The sequence below is a fragment of the Orbicella franksi genome, chromosome 15 (genome assembly GCF_964199315.1).
Source record: "Orbicella franksi chromosome 15, jaOrbFran1.1, whole genome shotgun sequence".
Taxonomy (NCBI): domain Eukaryota; kingdom Metazoa; phylum Cnidaria; class Anthozoa; order Scleractinia; family Merulinidae; genus Orbicella; species Orbicella franksi.
The window spans coordinates 5572650-5590672 of NC_138159.1; the positions used below are offsets into that span (position 1 = coordinate 5572650).

Genomic DNA, 18023 nt, shown 5'->3' on the forward strand with positions numbered 1-18023 from the left:
TGTCTCGACCAATCAAACACCTGATATGTCGCCGAAGCGTAGAAAAAAAATATTATTAGGTATAGGTATTATAACTTTGACCAACCGTGGCTCGGAACGTGCTTGAGGATGCGTTTGAAGTTTGTTTTCGTAATTTTCCACTGATTCTCGTCCTCGTTCGACATAAGCATACGCACAAGAAAAAAGAACAGTTCTGTTTTTCTTGTGCTTATGCTCATGCTTATGTCGAGCGCATTACTAGTGAAAACTGCCCAAGACAAATAAGTGAGTTCGTTCTTCTTATGTTTCGGCTCATGCTTATGTTTATGTCGCGGCTGTTTTCATTTGTGCTTATCCTTATGCTCGTGCTTGTGCTTATGCTCTAGTGAAAACAAGCCTTAAGTGTTAAAAGTCAAATACGCACCCATGGCGCAACGTCTACCGAATTAGAAAGTAAAAAGGTTGCATTAAAATGTAACTGCCCGGCATTGGACGCGATATTAATACAGTCCATAAACTTACCTGCAGTAAATTTAACGTGTAGGGTAAATTTGGAAGAGATAGTACTGAACTGAAGTTATATATTGGAAAATGGTTCAGAAACTTTCAGCGATCTTTGATCACAAACTGCTCTTCTGATTCAGAATTGTGCAAAATTCGAAGGATCTTCCGATCATCCGACAAGCTATGCTTCTATTGAAACCTATTTCATACGACTGAAAATAGTTCTTCAAACGCGGTTAAAACTAGTCGTCAATAACTTGACTCGTTGTGTGCTGAGTGAGGTACCGGTAGCAGCGGCGGATCCAGATCTTGAGACAAGAGGGAAACGGGGGGAGGTGAGGCGAGGGGCGGTTTTTTTTTCTTGCCCCGCCGGCTTTTCTTCCTTCTGTGATATTTTCTTTTTTTACCCAAAATAAGGGGGGGGGGGGGCAAGCCCCCCGGGACCCTCCCCTAGATCAGCCACTGGATAGCCAGAGCTAGCGATGAGCAATCTCGTTAAGACTGTAACATCATGTTGTAGCCAGCTTTGCTTTAGTCTACTCTTCGTAAAAGCTAATCACTAGAATGACGGGCTTTTGATTTCCACATCCGGCAAATTGGATAGAATATCAAGAAGAAAGATGGCCTTGAGTCGCTGATGATATCGAGCGATTTCAGACACCATAGAGAAAGAAACTTGTGTGACTCGAACATTTTCAAAGCCACTGAACTCTGACGACACAGAGTTTAGTCGCTCAGTTGCGAGTCAAGTAACTATCGCTAGAATCAGTAATAGAAAATTGCTAGCAACAGGATAGTTTATAGCTTTCAACGGCACTTACGCGTTCTCGCTCCTCGGCGCTGATAACATCCCAAGAAAACCCATCATTGCTGTAATGCACAATGTAACCTGTAACCCAGCGGACCAGACCTGGACTGGAGTGTCCTTGTGTTGCAAAGCCATCGATATACTTCTCTGACAAAAGGTCGATTTCTGAAGGAAAATTCGTTGTCAATGGTTCAGTACATTCCTAGACCGTACTTTTAAGTTCTTTTAAGTGCTTAGTTTTTAAGTTTAAAAACTGGCATTATGGTAATCCTTTTACAGGATTTACTACATGCACATTAATACGCATGCTCATTTTATATCCCATGCTAGCTAGGCGAATATCACTATGGTCAATCACGAGGGGAAAGTAGTTGAAAATAAGTCCTCCGGACATGATGCGAAATCTTTTATCTACCTTTTACACTGTGCAAGTGCATTTGTTATAGTAGTTTTCCAATACTTTTTCGACGCGATACCGCGATATAACGTACTAGTGACTTTGTGACTGTGAATTCCTTTGTACATTCGCCATAAGATTCGCGTATATAATTAAAAATCAAGTCACTTGTAGGGTAATTCATGTTATTAATACTGGATCATTGCTTGGATAATGTCATTCAAGAGCTTTCATTCGTTTAACCATCATGGTACATAAGCCATTTTATTATATAGACACGAGTGTTTTACTGGAAAATACACCACTCGCAAAATACACACGAAACTACATCCGGGACTCGAGTGGCGTATTTTCCGTATCCTCACTAGTGAAGATATCGATAATTTCATTGATATCAAATTGTACTTAAATTCGTTGGTGTATGATCGAAACATCTTCGGATCTTCCTCGAAAGTCTTCGGCGATCTTCGGAAATGTTCGGAAATGTTCGGAAACGTTCGTGTTACCTTCGGATAAGTTTTGGAGAATCTTCGGAAATCTTTGGAAAGTGGTTGGAAATCTTCGGAAAATCGTCAAAAACGCCGTCATAAGTGTATCCATATAATAAAAAGAACATTACACGTTAGCTCGAAGATATGAATTTTATGTTCTCGTGGCAAGAACAAATATCTCACGAGTGAGTTCAGCGAACGAGTGAGATATTTGTTCTTGCCACGAGAACATAAAATTCATATCTTCTCGCCACCGTGTAATATCCTCTATATTCCTTGCTCTACAAATATATTAAGATTAAGCGTAATTTTTGGGCCGTGTTTTTGGCGTATTTTTATTGTCTTTTAGTTTTCTATATTTAGGGTGCGTCTTTAATGAAACATTTAATCCACTCTCGCTTGTTGCATATGAGGTGATATACATAGCCAACTCGGTGCTACGTGCCTTGTTGGCTATTTATTATCTCATATCCAACGCGCGCTAGGGGAATAATTGTTAAATATATACCACTCGAAATCATTGCCGGTAGTAATTACGTGTAAAGAGCATGTCCATCTACATCTATACCTACCCAGGTACTCGCTCGGTAAGTGGTACTTTTCGTTCTTTACCGCATAATTTTCAAGGCTTTTCACACACCATCCTCCGTTGTTGTCGAGGCGGGCATTGCGGGCTCTCATGTCAATTCTTGCGCTATATGTAGATACTTTTATTTGATTGTCTCGTATTTTTCGGGATTCCATTCCCAACGGAGCAGCACAACCTGCGAGAAAATCATATAATAACAAATCCAGTATCTTTCGACAAATTTAATTCGCCATATTAAAAACGAGAGGAAATCTGGGGCGAGGCTCATCTCGCAGTCGCTTGTGGGATCGCTAGCGAGGACAATATTGCTTTCCATTTTTTTGTCTTGTCCCCAATAACGGTCCCATAAGCCACTGCGAGATGACACTTGCCCCAGTTTGTAGCCGATCCTTCTTGCTCCCTTTAATCCAAATTAAATCTAACCTAAATATTAAGGTTGGTAGGGTAGATTAGATAAAACATGTCAACAGAGTTTTAAAGTTGGAGGGAAGCTGATGATAAAGTGTTTGATTTTGCAGTCAAAATAACTTTGTTTGCGCACATTTGCCTAGTTTGTACTAACTCAGCATGGTGGCTAAGAAAACAACAACAGAGAATAGGACAATTACCCTTCAACATGCTCAAGCATTTTTCCGCGTAAAACACCGCTCGTTGGCGGTTTGATCACGTGATCACTCTATTTTGTTACGCACGCGTCCACGAAGAGTGGAACTAACTTTCCATGAAACTTATCATATTAGAAAAAAAAAGAGAATTAGTGAAAAAATAGGAATTACCTGGCTTTCGCTTTCCTTGAGACGGCAAGGGCTTTCCTAGGGTGTAAAAATATTCAGTCCAGTTACCTCTTGCCTCTCTAAGGTAGATTCTTGTAGTTAGAGTAACTCGCGACACCTTTTGAATTAGTTTTGAGTTTTCTGATGTACAAAACTACTTTCAAATCGAAGAAAACCTCAGTGTAAACATTCCTTAGGTAGACAAACGCCGAAAAATTTTCATAGTAAAACCCAAAAGTATAAGATAGACTAAGGCTAAGGAATACAAAAACCTATTACAACCGACGAAGTTAGTGCGGTTTTCAATTGATTGCCGAAAGTAAATAGGCAATTACTTTGGGTTTGGTTTTGGTTTTGGTTTTACTTCGGTTTGAGATTGGCTGAGTAGTCTAATTGGTAAGTAACTGGTTTAGTTATGGGTTTGCGACACTCAAATGAAAACTGCTCTTAAAAATGCAGGCCGTAAACGTTATGTTACGTGACATAGTAACAATGGTGATCTGTTATCGTAAGCAAATTGAATGGTACAAAAGGTGTCATGTACTATAAAATGCGCTTTATATATTCCTAGGGTTTCTTCCGTGCCTTCGTCACCTCCCTCTGTGATTCCCATAACAGAACAAAATGCAGTGTAGAACGTTTTGATCTGAGATATCAATTATATTCTTTCCAATTCAATAGTCACCTGCTTCATTTCCAAATATCTCCATAGTTATGCAGTCAATACTCCGGAATTTGGTTTCTTCTCTTATCCAAAAGAGTTTTCCGTATATAGTTGGTCTGATGTCCAAAATTGCTGCGCATTGAAACATGGGATCGTAGTCAAGCCGAAATGCCTGCAACAAGTTCAATGAGCACCTTTGTTAACGGTAAACATTTTTTTTTTATCCAAGATGGTTTTTTTTAGAGAGTTTTAGTCCTTTTGACGATTATGGAAAGGAAACGCATTCCATTTGGAAATGCCATCGTCTCTGAATGCAACTTTGTTACTAGATATAACAATCGGTTACAATTTGAACAACAAATTAAATTTTCCGCGGTTAGGGATGGTGTCCGCCTGTGGAATGTACGCGAAGACGTTATTGTTTAAGACCGAAAGTGCCTTTGAGAACACGTGAATGTTGTTGTTTAGCTGGAGAAGCCATTTTGAAATTTTGTATCCAGCGAATATATGAAAATCTGTGTAATCCTCGGCTGAGACAGCTGTTATCTAGGAGTGGAGCGTACCCAATCTTAAGGAAAGTACAGTCCAGTGAGAGAAATCTTGTAACGGGAAGGTTAAAAATGTATGGTTTGTAAAAGGCTTGCACCATATCCAACTCACCGTGTTCAAGACGCGTCCGTCTTAAGTAAATTTCTGACCCGTTGGCAAAGGGTCATTTGCTCTTGTTTCAGGTTGTCAATTACCAATTTATCATTATCAAGTTTTGATTAATTGATGTCATAAATAAAGTAGTTACTCGTTTGTTTTAGAGATTATACCGAGCCGAATGCTGAATTTAATTCCTCACAAAGTTAATTTTAACATGACATATGATTTAAGGGCTGAAAACAGCGGGCTGAAGGATAAGGAGAGTGCCTTTTATGGTTTTTGCTTTTGGGCCAGAAATAACAATTTTATTTTAGGACAATACGCCACATAAGGTTACCCGCCTTACTATAAACCTGGCGGTTTTAGACACATTACAAAACACTGAAGTCCTGTGTCTATCAGTGTGTTTCGTTACCCCTGTTTTAAATGATCTTGGACTTCCTTCCATGCCGCTAATTTGCCGCGTTTTTCGTCGCTGATATTGGAGCGTTTTGAAAACTCTCTCCAAAGTGGATTCTTTCGAACTGACACCGTTCTTCTGTTTTAGTGTGGATGGCGAAAACGATGCTTTTCAAAAAACGCTGACTACGCGTTTTCATATTGTTATCAACGTTCTAGCACTGGACATAAAGAAAACGAGTTGGATGTGAAAAAAGTTTCAAATATTTACTGGTTTATAACTTAAGGCCACTTGCGTTACCTGTCTTATCTTGTCTCCGTGCACCTGGTTATAAATCCCAAAGGGGCTCCAAAGCCTTCCATCGACGCTTGAAAAGAATGACAACAGCTTGAGTGACTCGTCACGGAGGCATTTCAGCGATGCACCCTGCCAAATTGTTCCACCCATGAACACAATTCGAGTGATGGCAAACAGCTTCATGAAGTTGATACGAAAATACACTTCAACTGAAGCCGTCCTGGTGCAGTAAAATCCGAGCTGATCAGGTTCAATGAAGCGAAGATATTTGCGATAACCCTGGTACTTATCACCATGAATTCTTGCCCATGACAGCTTAACTCTGCCTTGATTATTCCACAGTCCTAAGGCCTGTACCTCATCTGTGAAATAGAGGAAATATAACAGTTTTTCCATTATGCGTCTGTGGACGCGCGGTGGCCTAAGGGTTAGCGCATTGATGGATCCAGCGGTCCGCCGGGGTTCGACCCCTGGCTGGATTCACTGCGTTATATTCTCAGGTGAGACACTTTACTCTCGCCGTGCCTCTCTGCACCCAGGTATGGGAACCGGCAAAATTAATGCTGAGGGTAAACCTGCGATGGACTGGCATCCCATCTAGGGAGGAGCAGAAATACTCCTTGTAGCTTCATGCTACAGAAACCGGAGAAGCTCCGGCGCTATGGGCCACTGGTCTGATGCATCCATGTCCAATACACCCAAACTGAGTCGATTCGTCTGAGGCACTTGACGATTCGAATCAATTCGCACGAAGTCGATCCGCACCACCGGAAGTCTAGCCCAGTGAAATAATGATACATGAACCTTCCTCGTTCTTAAAACGTGACAACAAACTTCAGTCGATTCGCCTGAGGTACTTGACGACTCGACTCGATTCGCGGGTAGTCGATACGCACCACGTGACACTAAGACCCATGAGAAAATGATCACATGAACCTTCCTCGTTCTTAAAGCGTGACAATAAACTGAGAGTCGATTCGTCTGAGGTACTTCACGATTCGAGACGATTCGTCGCGAATCGTCTCCTGCGGAGTCGAATCGTCTGAACAGAAGTCGACTCGCGGTAGGCAATAACTGTGGTGTCAAATTGTTAACGATTCTACTCGATTCGCACGATTCGTCGCGAATCGTCTCCTGCAAAGTCGAATCGTCTGAACGGAAGTCGACTCGCAGTCGACAATAACAGGGGTGTTAAATTGTTAACGATTCGACTCGATTCGTACGATTTGTCGCGAATCGTTTCCTGCGAAGCCGAATCGTTCGAACCGAAGTCGACTCGCGGAAGACAATAACAATATGGAAGGAGGACGTATTTTTGTGCTGTCCGCGTATGCTAAAACATGTAGCGGCTAAGTAAACCCAATCATATTGAATCCGGCGTATCTAATGAAACGTTCGGTAATCGAACCCAATCGAACGATTGGTGTTCCATTGGGTTTGGTAATCGAACATAATCGAACTTACACTAAAATTTGGTCAATCGAACAAAATCGAACGTTCGATTACCGAACGGCCGACAGTCGTACTCAATCAAACGCGGGATTACCGAACTCCGGCTTGTTTGATTTTTATGTTTAAATATTAACACTTATAAAAAACGTACAGTGCATAACCGAACACTGACATTCAGTTTGATACTTTGGCGTTTTTCTATTAATCCCATTCAATAGAGGTTGATTACCATTACTTCTGTGTGATTAACTTATCATTAGAAATGGATTCCGAACAAAATCGAATCGGATTGAGTTCGATTGCGTTCGATTTTGTTCGATTGGTTCAGTGATCGAGCTCACAGCAAAATAGATGTTTGATTTTGTTCGATTGCCGAATTCAATCGAACGATTGGTGTTCGATTGGGGTCGATTGAATTTTGGTTCGATTTTGTTCGATTAGATACGCCGGGAAGAAGGATTTCGAGATCCACTCTCTTCGTTAGGGGTGCGCGAGCTGTTTTCCGGAACAGCGGCTGATAATTGAGCTTAATAAGCCTTTTCCAGAACCTTATCGAACCTGATCGAACCTCATCTCATTTTTAACCTGGAAAATATTATCATTCTTGTTAGACATTTGAAACCTGAGGGAACCCCCATATGAAAAGGTCAGAGAAGCTCGTCGAAAAAATTGAAGTTAACTTCTAACGGAGACTAATGTGGGCGTTACTCGAGCTTCATTACACCCCTAAAAGATACCACTTAAAACGGAATAGGTTCGATTACTAGCCACTGTTCAGAAAGGAACCCGCGCGCACTTGTAGACCCGACTCACGTACTCAAGAGAACCCCCCCCTTCCCCGCCCTGGTCAAAAGATCGGCACAAATCAAGCCTAAAATGGAAATTAAATGTGAGCGTTTCTTTATCATCATTTCTTCGAGTGGACCCTAAAGGATATTTTGACAGCTAAAAGTGGTGACATTTTCCATCAACACCTTAAGCGAGACCAGAACCATTTTTTTGTACCCAAGACTACGAGCATCCCCGGCTTTTTCATACAAGAGTTCCCTTCCATGACCCCCGGGGTTCGAAAATCTGCCGTCTAAGGCCGTTTCACAGTCGCTTGCACTGTGTCAAGTTAGGTATTCTTTGAATTTCTGACGCAAGTACTCAGTATCTTAGCGCAGAGATGATATGCATTGAATAGATTTTCGCACGAAGGTTTTTTTTTATATAGAAGGGTTATAAAAGTTAAGTATGTAAATGAAGTAGCTCATTTAACGCAGGTGTTTGCTTAACTGCAGGTTTAACCGTACTCTATAGCTGAAAGGGAAGATATTGAAACTTACCAAATTGATGCGCTGTTTGAATTTTCGAATGATTCAAGCCGTGATTAATTAAAAGTTTTAGACGATCAACAGACAAGAAAATTAATTGAAGAGCATTCGAACGACTAGTTTCGCTATTATTTATACGGTATTGTGTATAAATACACGTAAACACGGACATGGCGAAATGATATGAACAAAAAGTTGATAAGTGGAAGAAAAGACTTAACACAAGGCTGGGAGTTCTGGAAAGGAAAGAAAAAGAAAAAAAAAAGAAGTTATTGCAACACGGGGTATTCGAATTTGGTCATCCAGCCAAGTAGGAACCCCGCCGAACGGGGCTTAAGTTTGTTGAGCGGACGAACCTTTATAAGGCATGAGGACGGGAAGGCGAGGCGGAAACGGCTGTGGACGCGGGCAATTTTCGCGGGTCCTGTCGTGTCGCCAAATACAAAAATGCTTTTCGTAAAGGACGGCGACGTCAATAACTTGAGCTCCGTTAAAACTATTCACAAAAGCAATGACATCCTTTAGACAAAAGAGATGGTAGAAATGTTATCCGAACAGTCGATACTGACTTTATTCTTCATTATAAGTCTGACGCAGACTTCACCATATCAATGGTTGATTTACTTGGAAAAAAAGTTTGTTCATGTTCTTCTGTATTATTCTACAGAAATCAAAAGCAGAGCGGAAGCCAGTCATTTAATTTGCGACTCACCTGAACAACCAAATAGGTAAACTCGTACACAGGTCAGAAAGAACGGAAATTTGTCGGTGGGTATTCGGATATATCTGGCCGCTACTGGTCTGCTTGCGTACGAGATATTACCAGATGGTGTCTTCTTATCGAACTGTTAAGAAGATTCAAGAGATAAGATTCCATTAGCTTACTGCAATTAAATAATTATTAATGTAAAATGCATTTAAACGCTTGCCCTGCCGGCTTTTCTTCTTTCTTCACCCAAAATAAGGGGGGACCCGGCCCCCCCGGCCCCTCCCCTAGATCCGCCACTGCATATGTCGTTGTGAAAACCAAGCTTCAAACAAATTGCCCTAACTTTTCAAATACCGCACTTACATGAAATCCAGTCCAACCAATCCCGTCCTCGCTGAATCTTAGACCTCTGGTATCTAGATTTCGATGTGATTTTCTTTGTACCCCGTCAAATAAAGTAACATTAATTCTTGAAATAAATCTTCGATAAAGCAGATCGAATTCCAACCAAGGTGGATTCTTGCGCTTATGCCTTTCAAGGCACCATTTCGTCTCGGATCCCTTTCCATCTGTTCCATAGTACTTTAGGTACCTCTGTTCAGTACAAAAAAAAAAAAAGACAAAAAAAAGTCGCTCAGAAAAAGGTGACCGGCACAGCCAGTGCCAAACAGCTTACACAGCGATTATTCTCTAGGACAATATCCCCACTTGCCTTAAAGTAGCTCAGTCACAGTATTTTGAGTTAGTTTGGCAACATACACAAAATTACATTTAAATTGAAGAAAACCTGAAAATAATAGTTTACTAAGATAGAAAAACACTAAAGAGATAATAATAAACCATAAAGGAACAAGGATGGCTGAGGATGGAGAAGATTTACATGGATTGCAAACGACGAAGTTGAAAAATTTAGGCCTAACTTTTCAAGATGCACGAACTGTAACGTAGCTCCCTTAAAGATCTCAAAGCCTTCAACTTCTCTAAAAAACTGAAATTTTATTTACTGTCTGAACAACATTCTGAAAATTTTACCATGTACACGTCTTCTCTGAACAGTTCTGTATTTTCTTAAATATCTATAGGAACCTTACAATAATTGGAGACTGGCTAGAAAACTTTCGGGTCACTTCAACTCAAGAATCAAATTGTACATTTTTTTCTGTCCTTCTATTTATATGGATTTGTTTAATTTGTAAGCGTGCGGGTGAAAAAAGTTGTTGTTGTTGTTGTTGCAAAGTCAGATAAACAAATATCGCTTGTACAGAATGCGAACAAACAGGTTGTTTCCCAAACGTGGAGTAATGTATAGATGGTGGCAAGTTTCTCGAAAACTATTTTTTACAGATAACGATAATCACTGAAAAGTATTATTAAATGTTACTTACGGCTGAATTGAGCGTCAGCTGCCAGTATTGTACGTCAATTTGATTGACATAATGACAGTCAGCTGTAAAGACAAGTGAATTGATAAATTTAAGATCTTTTCTTCTTTGCTGTACATGCTTCTATGTATAGGTAATCGTGTAAATGCGAATGCAATTAAGGATCTACGCTACGAATGATATTTGAAAATTCTCTTAAAACTGCATATATGAGCCTTAAGGCGAGTGCAATTTGAAAGAATTTTCAAATATCACTCGATTACTCATTTATTATATGACTGAGAAAATTGCGAACGCGCGCGCGTTAATTGACCTTGCAGTGTAAATTAATAATAAATGATAAATTGGCCTGCTCTCAGCCGATCATAATGAAGTAATTTCTCCGAGTTACATAAAAAATAACTTCACCTCGTAAATACACTTTTTTCTGAGAACAAGAAAATGGCACGCGCGGCATATTGGAAATCAATTCTGCTTAGATATCCTGACATTTACGATCTTTTTTCGCCAATTACAGTGCTCGATAAGATATGAAAAATGCAAAAACGACGCAGAATTGATAAATAAATTGAATTTTTTAAAGTTTCATAACTTTAAAGTGTTTTTCCTACCTATGTTTATGGATCTTTGTGGTTGCATTAGTTGTATGTTACCCATGGCCCAGTCTAGAAGAACAGGAAACAACGTCAACAAACGAAAAAAATCGTCAGTGGCCTGGCTGTTAAGTGCCCTTGACATTCTTTGCACGTTATAAGGAAAAGATCTCGAAGTCTAAACACTCATCTTTGCTGTAAGACTACTGTATCACGAACAGCACTTCTCGGCAAATTTTGCTTAAGTTTTTCTTTTCGAATTTTTAATCCATCTTTTAATTTAAAACCCTTCCACATCTTAGTTCGCCTCGTTACCATGGGATTAACTTTAAATCTTAACTGTAACATCTGTGTTGTTTTTATTAATTTGTCAACAATTATTTTAATTTTTTTTGGTAGTTTTATGTGCATTGTCAAAAAATGGTTTGACTTGTCGCTACTTGCCTTTGCCGCACTACTCACGTGACTCGCATCCATACAACTCCATACTAAGACACTGATGACGTCGCCACGCGTGAATCCTCAGGCGGAAAAATCGCGCGTGTAGGAGAGGGTCGAAAGACTGGTAACCAGCTCTGGCCTCGAACTCATTTTTACGGACAGACTTGTCTTCTCGTATGGTGTGAAAATGCTGAAATACAAAAAAAAATAATGTCTTTATACCAATAAATTTAAAGGTAAACATTTGGAACAGATAACAAGGAAACAGCAAACAGACTGCAACGGTTTGTAGAAGTGCAAACTAGCAGGTTAAGCGAAGGCTAACATTTCAACTTTTTCTATCCACAGAAACTTTAAATCTTCTTCAATAGTAATCGTACTGTCCACGTACGAAAAATTTTACTTTTATTTCTACCACCAAGTGCTTTAAAACTCAATGGAGACGGTTTAAGAACCATGTACTTTGATAACATGGTGTTGTGTTGTTGGGCAATACACTTTACTCTCACAGAGCTTCTTTCTTCTCCTAAGAGCATAAACGGCGCGCGGTGCGGCTAGCGGCCAATCGGCGCCAAGGTACTTGACTGTAAAATACTGAGGTAACCGATCGTTGGACTAGCATCCCATCCGGAGGGACTAGCGATAGTCTTAGCTGCTTCATGCTGCAGAAACCGAATTTAATAGGCACCCGCAGGATGGAGAGAGAAGGGCAGGCCTTGTGAAGACTTCTCGTCAGCAGTTAGGGACTAATATCTCTTACCCGAGGCAGGCCATTTTCATCTTTAATCACGGTCCAAAGCCGGCCGTCAGGGCTAAATTCTACGCTGTAATGGGTGACTCTGGAATTCCATTCTATATCCGGGGGTGCTTTACTATGGCCCCATTTCCATCCTTCTATAAGAACCCCTGAAATCAGCTTCATTGAACCTATCAGGAGCAGAGGTGCCAGAGAAGAAAAATACAATAAAAAAGTCACAATCGCTAAAAATAACATTTTACTGTACACCCGAATTTACTTGTGTTTTGTTTTATCAATGTATTTATTATCTAATTGATAAACTTATTTGATTATCCTCGTTTCTTGAGAAATTTTGTTCTAAAAGGGCGTGACCAACTTATACGAGTCTGACATGAATTCGTCTCAGTATTTTAAAGCAGTTTAATCCTTCTATGTTCCGATGATAGTCCGAGACTTATACGATGATAACCCAGGTTGGTTGGACTATATTCTGAGGCTTATCCGACGATATCCGAGCTATTTGGGATAATCCAATAACAGCCCGAAGCTAACCCGACGATGATGGACGGTTATCCGACCAGAGACCAAGACTAATCCGACGAATATCCGACGACAATCCCGAGCTAGCTGATCTATTATTTTCGGAGCTAGTGTACTCCGACGAAAATCCCAAGCTGGCGTGATCGATGATAATCTGGGACTGCTCGATTACAATTCGACGATAATCGCACGTAAGGCCAATGAAATTCCGGGGTTTTACCCAACGCCCGAGCTAACATTAATACTCCAGGCTAATTCGACGATAGTCGCAAACTGGTTCGTCGAGAATCCGAGGTTAGTCCAACAACAATTCTGTACTAGTCCAATTACAGTCCGAGGATAATCCGACAGTCCATAATACTACGCTACCCCTTTGAAGGATACCGGAAAATACTAGTTTTACCCAGGTCCACTTGTACCCATTCCCCAAAGCGATTGCCTGAAGAGGTGCACCATGGATCTCCATCTTTCACAACTCGGCGTCGGTCTCCATATTTGTCGTGCTCAGACGAAACTCTGATGTGTCGGCCCGGATGAAAACCTTCGCTTCTCAGCAAACGTTTCATACAGTCTGCGAACAATATAAACAAGTTGTCATTATCATTTACTGTGCTCTAATAGAAAACATGCAGTTTCTTGATGCTTTCAATTGGTTTGTTTGCTCAGTTGGAAGAGAATTGCACCGGTTTTGGTTAGGGCTGAATTTTTTCAAGAGTTATTTTCGCAACCATCTAAGTTCGAGTACAAAACTGTGATGATCTCTCTCTTAATATGGCTTAAAATGTTTGAAGTTATCGAATATTTTTTCCAACTTACAGGGCGTATCCTTCTTGTACATCGGGATCCAATATTCTGCATCGACAATGGATAGAAAGGAAGTGAACAGTAAAAGAGAAAAGACGATTGCTGATCGCATGTTAACAAAGATAAGCAAAGGTGTTTTGACGTAATCAAAGAAAGAAATGCATGTCGCAACAAATAGAAAACTTTGCACGAAAGCGCGCGCTCTGAGATAATGCGTGGAGGGTCTGTAAAAGGAAAACGTGTTGGGAACATAAACCTCGCGCTGTTTTTACAAATGTTTTTATATTCTCTAATTATGATTTTTTTTTTCCGATTTCTATGTATGTATAAAACAAGGATGAAATGTTTTTTTTTATTTATTTTTTTTCCGAAGGGAGAGGGGTAAAGGAAATTGACACCAACTGAGGGCAAACTTTAGGGAGCAGCAAGAACCTTCTCGGCTCAAGAGGTAAAGAGTTAAAATTTTGTTCTCACTTCTATTTTAGTCTAGTTAACCGGCATTTGGGAACGTTTGCAGAGTACGACGCATTTTTGGTTCATCAAAACACAAAAAGAAACACCCTGAAGCCATTTGTCGTATTATTCTTTCAGTCTCATTACAAATTCTTCTCGGGTGTTGAGCTAAAACAATGTCTGTGTGGGAGGTCATTTTGAAACAAAGGAGATATTGAGTGTTGCCTGTGGGTAGAACGTTTAATTAATCAAAAAAAGTCTTTTCAAAGAAAAACTATTGAAATGACTTGGCTTTTAGCGCGATGCGATGAACATCTTTGCTAAGAGCGAACAAGAACGTGCGAGCTTATTGTACCTCCCCTTCTGTTCAGTACAAGAGGGAAACTTGCTGCACAAATACTCAGCCAAGAATTTCTAGCTCGTTCTAATTTCTTCAGCCACGCGTGTCGTCCTCTTCATGAACACTTTACATTCTAATAAACCTCCAGCCAATAAAGTGCATATTGTTAATGTGGGGTGAATGGGGCGGGGGGGGGGGGGGGCGGTGGATGCACTACCAAATTACCTATACGGGCATATGCCTCTCAACGGGCCGGGGTTGAGATTTCAGAACTTCTGAAATATAACGGGGTATCCATATTCGAAACGTTCCCTAGAAAGGCGTATAAAATTCCGAAAGCAAAAAACATTTCAAATTATCAGCAGCGATTATACGTTATTCGCAGAAACTTTGTTCAACAAAATACGTTGGTTAGGTCACTCATGTTTCGGACAAAGAAATATCTTTTCAGAAACAACTTATTAAATTTAATCAATTTCTAAACTGACAATTGGCCTATTTTTACAACGTGATGTTTTGTAACGCAATTTTTTCCAATATGGACCAAATTTGGACACCTGGAATAGACGCCCCTTCTCCCCTCAGACTTAATTGTGTACCTCACCCCGGTAGTGTGTCCATCTTTTACATGCATCATACAATTCTTGATCGACATAAGATCAAAACAACTCTTCGAGAAAAACGTTTTGCTTGACTGAAAACCAATCCATATGAAACTTTTTGTAATTAACTCGGCTTCAGGGTAGAAAGGTCAGATATATATAGACGAAATCAAATTTGTTTTTCTCGGAATCACAAACAGTACCTCTAACAGGGTGTGTGTTTCACAAGCAATCTTTAGAAAACGTTTACATGTACCATGGAGTCCCTCTTGAAAAACCTCAAGAAACATCTTGAATGCTCGATTTGTCTCGATACCTACAACCAGCCCAAAACTATATCATGTCTACACACATTTTGCTGTCAGTGTTTGGAGAATCATGCAAGAGCCAGCCACAAACAAGGAAAGTTCCGTTGTCCAGAGTGCCAAGCCCAAATCGATCTACCCGAAGGAAATCGTTTCGACAGTTTGCCGACCAGTTTTTTCCACAACAGTTTGTTGAGTCTCCTTGCCGTTCGACAGAGTGGTGATGGAAGTAGCATAACTTGTGGCAACTGTAAGAAAAGAAGCTCTGATGTTCATTATTGCTTTGATTGCGCAAGATTTATGTGCTCCAACTGTTTAAGTGCGCATGAAGTTATGCAGGCTGCATTCAAGGGACACAATGTCATGCCCGCCAAAGAATTTCAAACTGAAGACTACGAAGCCTTGTTGAAGCGACAACCCTTTTGCTCTGAACAGTACCACGAGCGAGAGATCACAAGATTTTTCTGCCTTTCTTGTCAATCCTGTGTCTGTCATGCTTGCATAGTCACAGACCACCGAAACCATGAAGTAACTTTACTTGACAAAGCGGCTGACAACGAGAAAGGCAATATCATCGCAGACGCTGCAGCGACTAGACAAAACGAGACGGTCTTGATGGATATGATTCGAAAATTTGATGAAACAATTTCCAAGCTGGAAACCAATGTCGCAATCGCTAAATGTGAAATTTCGCAATCAGCCGAGACAATGATCACAAAGATTCGAGAGCGCGAGCGAGAGGCGATTGCTTCCGTGGACAAAACACACGCGACGAGACTCGAGAAAATTAACTCGGCTAAGGAGAAAGCGGAATCACTGCTCAAACAAATGATCCAAGCGGTTGAGTTTACACAAAATCTGGTACAGAGAAGCTCCAGCTCAGATATCATGCAAAGCAAGGAAACTCTCAAACACAGATTTCAAGAGCTTCGTGACATTGAAATGCCAAAACACCACGAGACCTCATTCATCAAATTTACCGCGGCTTCTGCGGAGGGCTTGAGACTGGGCGACATCGCAACCGAGGGAGTTGATACAAGTCAATGCACCCTGGAAGGACTGGATCAAATTCTTCAGGCTGGTGTAACAGCAGAATTGATATTATGCCCCAGAACACCTGAGGGAGAGATAAGTAACCAGCCTGATCTCAAAACTCAAATTGAAGTAGTCATTGAACCAACTGAAGATGTCACAAATGTGATCGTTAGCAAAAAGGCTGAAAATGGTAAATTCAAGGTGAATTTTACACCAAGAGTGCCGGGCGCCTATAACATTGAAGTGAAGATCAACGAAGATAAACTTCCGAACTGCCCTTTTATTACGCAAGTCAAAGGACGTGAACTTGTTGTCGTCGGTGAGTTGAACTTGAAGATATATCAAGGAGATGAGCTTTACGATATTCGTCGAATTGCTGTAAATACGGCAGGGAAGATTGCTATGACAGATTACAAAGGACACTGTGTTTGCATATTCGATAAAGAAGGCAACTGTTTAAGAAAAATTGGCAGCCAAGGACGAAATGCTGGACAATTTAACCACCCACACGGCGTTACATATGTAAGTGATAACGAGATTCTGATTGCAGATCAATGGAATGATAGAATACAACAAGTAAATGTCAAGACAGGAACTGTTGTAAAAACCTTTGGAAAACGTGGTAAAGCAAAGGGAGAGTTTTCCAACCCGATTGGTGTTTGCCTGGATGAACAACACCGCATTGTTGTGACCGAGGTCGGCAATCATAGGATACAGGTCATGACACAAGAGGGTGAGACTATTTTCATGTTTGGAGACAGCGGCTCAGAGAAACTCAATTATCCAACAAGCTGCATTCCTGACAAAAACATGTTTCTTGTAGCTGATGAAGACAATCACTGTATTAATGTTTTCAATAAGTCAGGAACTTTCTTGTACAAGTTTGGAAAAGCTGGGTGTCAAGACGGACAATTTGACTGGCCGCGTGGTATACTTCTAGACAGCTCCAATAATCTTCTTGTATGTGATTATTACAATAACCGAGTTCAGCAGTTTTCTTTAGACGGTCGCTTCACAGGAAAAACTATCACTGATTTACCAAATCCTGTTGGAATAGCAACAGCTCCAGATGGACGTATTCTCGTGACTAGCTCTACAGCTAACAAAGTATACATACTGAAGTAGATGAGTTACTCACCAATTTGAGTAGTTTGAACGCCCTGCATATTGAAAGAAACGTTTTCTGTGTCATATGTAAAGAGCACAGAAGGCTGATGCATCTTGCTGTATTTTCATTTTAGTCACTGATGATATATCTCAATTTTTTTCGTACCGTTCCTCGTAGATTTTTTTTCAGCACAGCATCAGCTTTTCATTTATCCACTGAGTCTTGCCTGTGTGGAAATCTTCTTCATTCCTGATTTCGTCCCGTGCTGTTAAAACCAAAACAACAAACAAACAAACAAACAAACAAACAAACAAACAAACAAACAAACAAACAACAAGGATTTTAATTGGTATTTCTCTCGCTTTTATGGGTTTCCACAGTTATACTAATATTATTATTACAAAAACCCAACAGAAACCCAACAGACAAAGTATTGTATGACGACAGATTGATTCTAATGCTTTCTGTAAGCAAGAGGAAGTGTAATTGTTGTATACAAGTACTTACGGAAGCCGGAGTTTTTTGTATTATTGATGATTCTTCGGTAAAATGCTTTCCTTTTGTAAAAAATAGTCTCCGTGTCCAAGGCCTTCAGTTAGTTGCATGCAGCGCTTAAAAACAGCGGATTGTTTTCTTGCTGGCTGTTTTTTGCGC

At 40.4% G+C, this 18023-nt stretch overlaps 2 protein-coding genes across 2 annotated transcripts; one reads left to right on the forward strand and one right to left on the reverse strand.

The window, feature by feature from the left end:
- Positions 1 to 2405: 2405 nt before the first annotated feature.
- Positions 2406 to 7123, reverse strand: LOC145470209 (uncharacterized). The gene is made up of 3 exons (XM_081454040.1): positions 5554 to 7123; positions 3545 to 3580; positions 2406 to 2943 (listed from the first exon to the last, which is right to left on the reverse strand). Exons 1-3 carry the CDS (start codon positions 5944 to 5946, stop codon positions 2890 to 2892), a joined length of 483 nt encoding a protein of 160 aa, XP_081310166.1. The 5' UTR covers positions 5947 to 7123; the 3' UTR covers positions 2406 to 2889.
- Positions 7124 to 14520: 7397 nt separating this feature from the next.
- Positions 14521 to 17569, forward strand: LOC145469662 (E3 ubiquitin-protein ligase TRIM45-like). The gene has a single exon (XM_081453419.1). It carries the CDS (start codon positions 15179 to 15181, stop codon positions 17384 to 17386), a length of 2208 nt encoding a protein of 735 aa, XP_081309545.1. The 5' UTR covers positions 14521 to 15178; the 3' UTR covers positions 17387 to 17569.
- The last annotated feature ends 454 nt before the right edge of the window (positions 17570 to 18023 follow it).

Bases quoted from the DNA above. Each gene is read 5' to 3' on its own strand.
- LOC145470209 (XM_081454040.1), bottom strand. From the start codon at position 5,946: ATGGAAAAACTGTTATATTTCCTCTATTTCACAGATGAGGTACAGGCC. The intron at 3,581-5,553 runs GTAACGCAAGTG...TTTACACCCTAG, and splicing joins ACGGAGACAAGATAAGACAG to GAAAGCCCTTGCCGTCTCAA. The intron at 2,944-3,544 runs GTAATTCCTATT...ATTTTCTCGCAG, and splicing joins TCAAGGAAAGCGAAAGCCAG to GTTGTGCTGCTCCGTTGGGA.
- LOC145469662 (XM_081453419.1), top strand. From the start codon at position 15,179: ATGGAGTCCCTCTTGAAAAACCTCAAGAAACATCTTGAATGCTCGATT.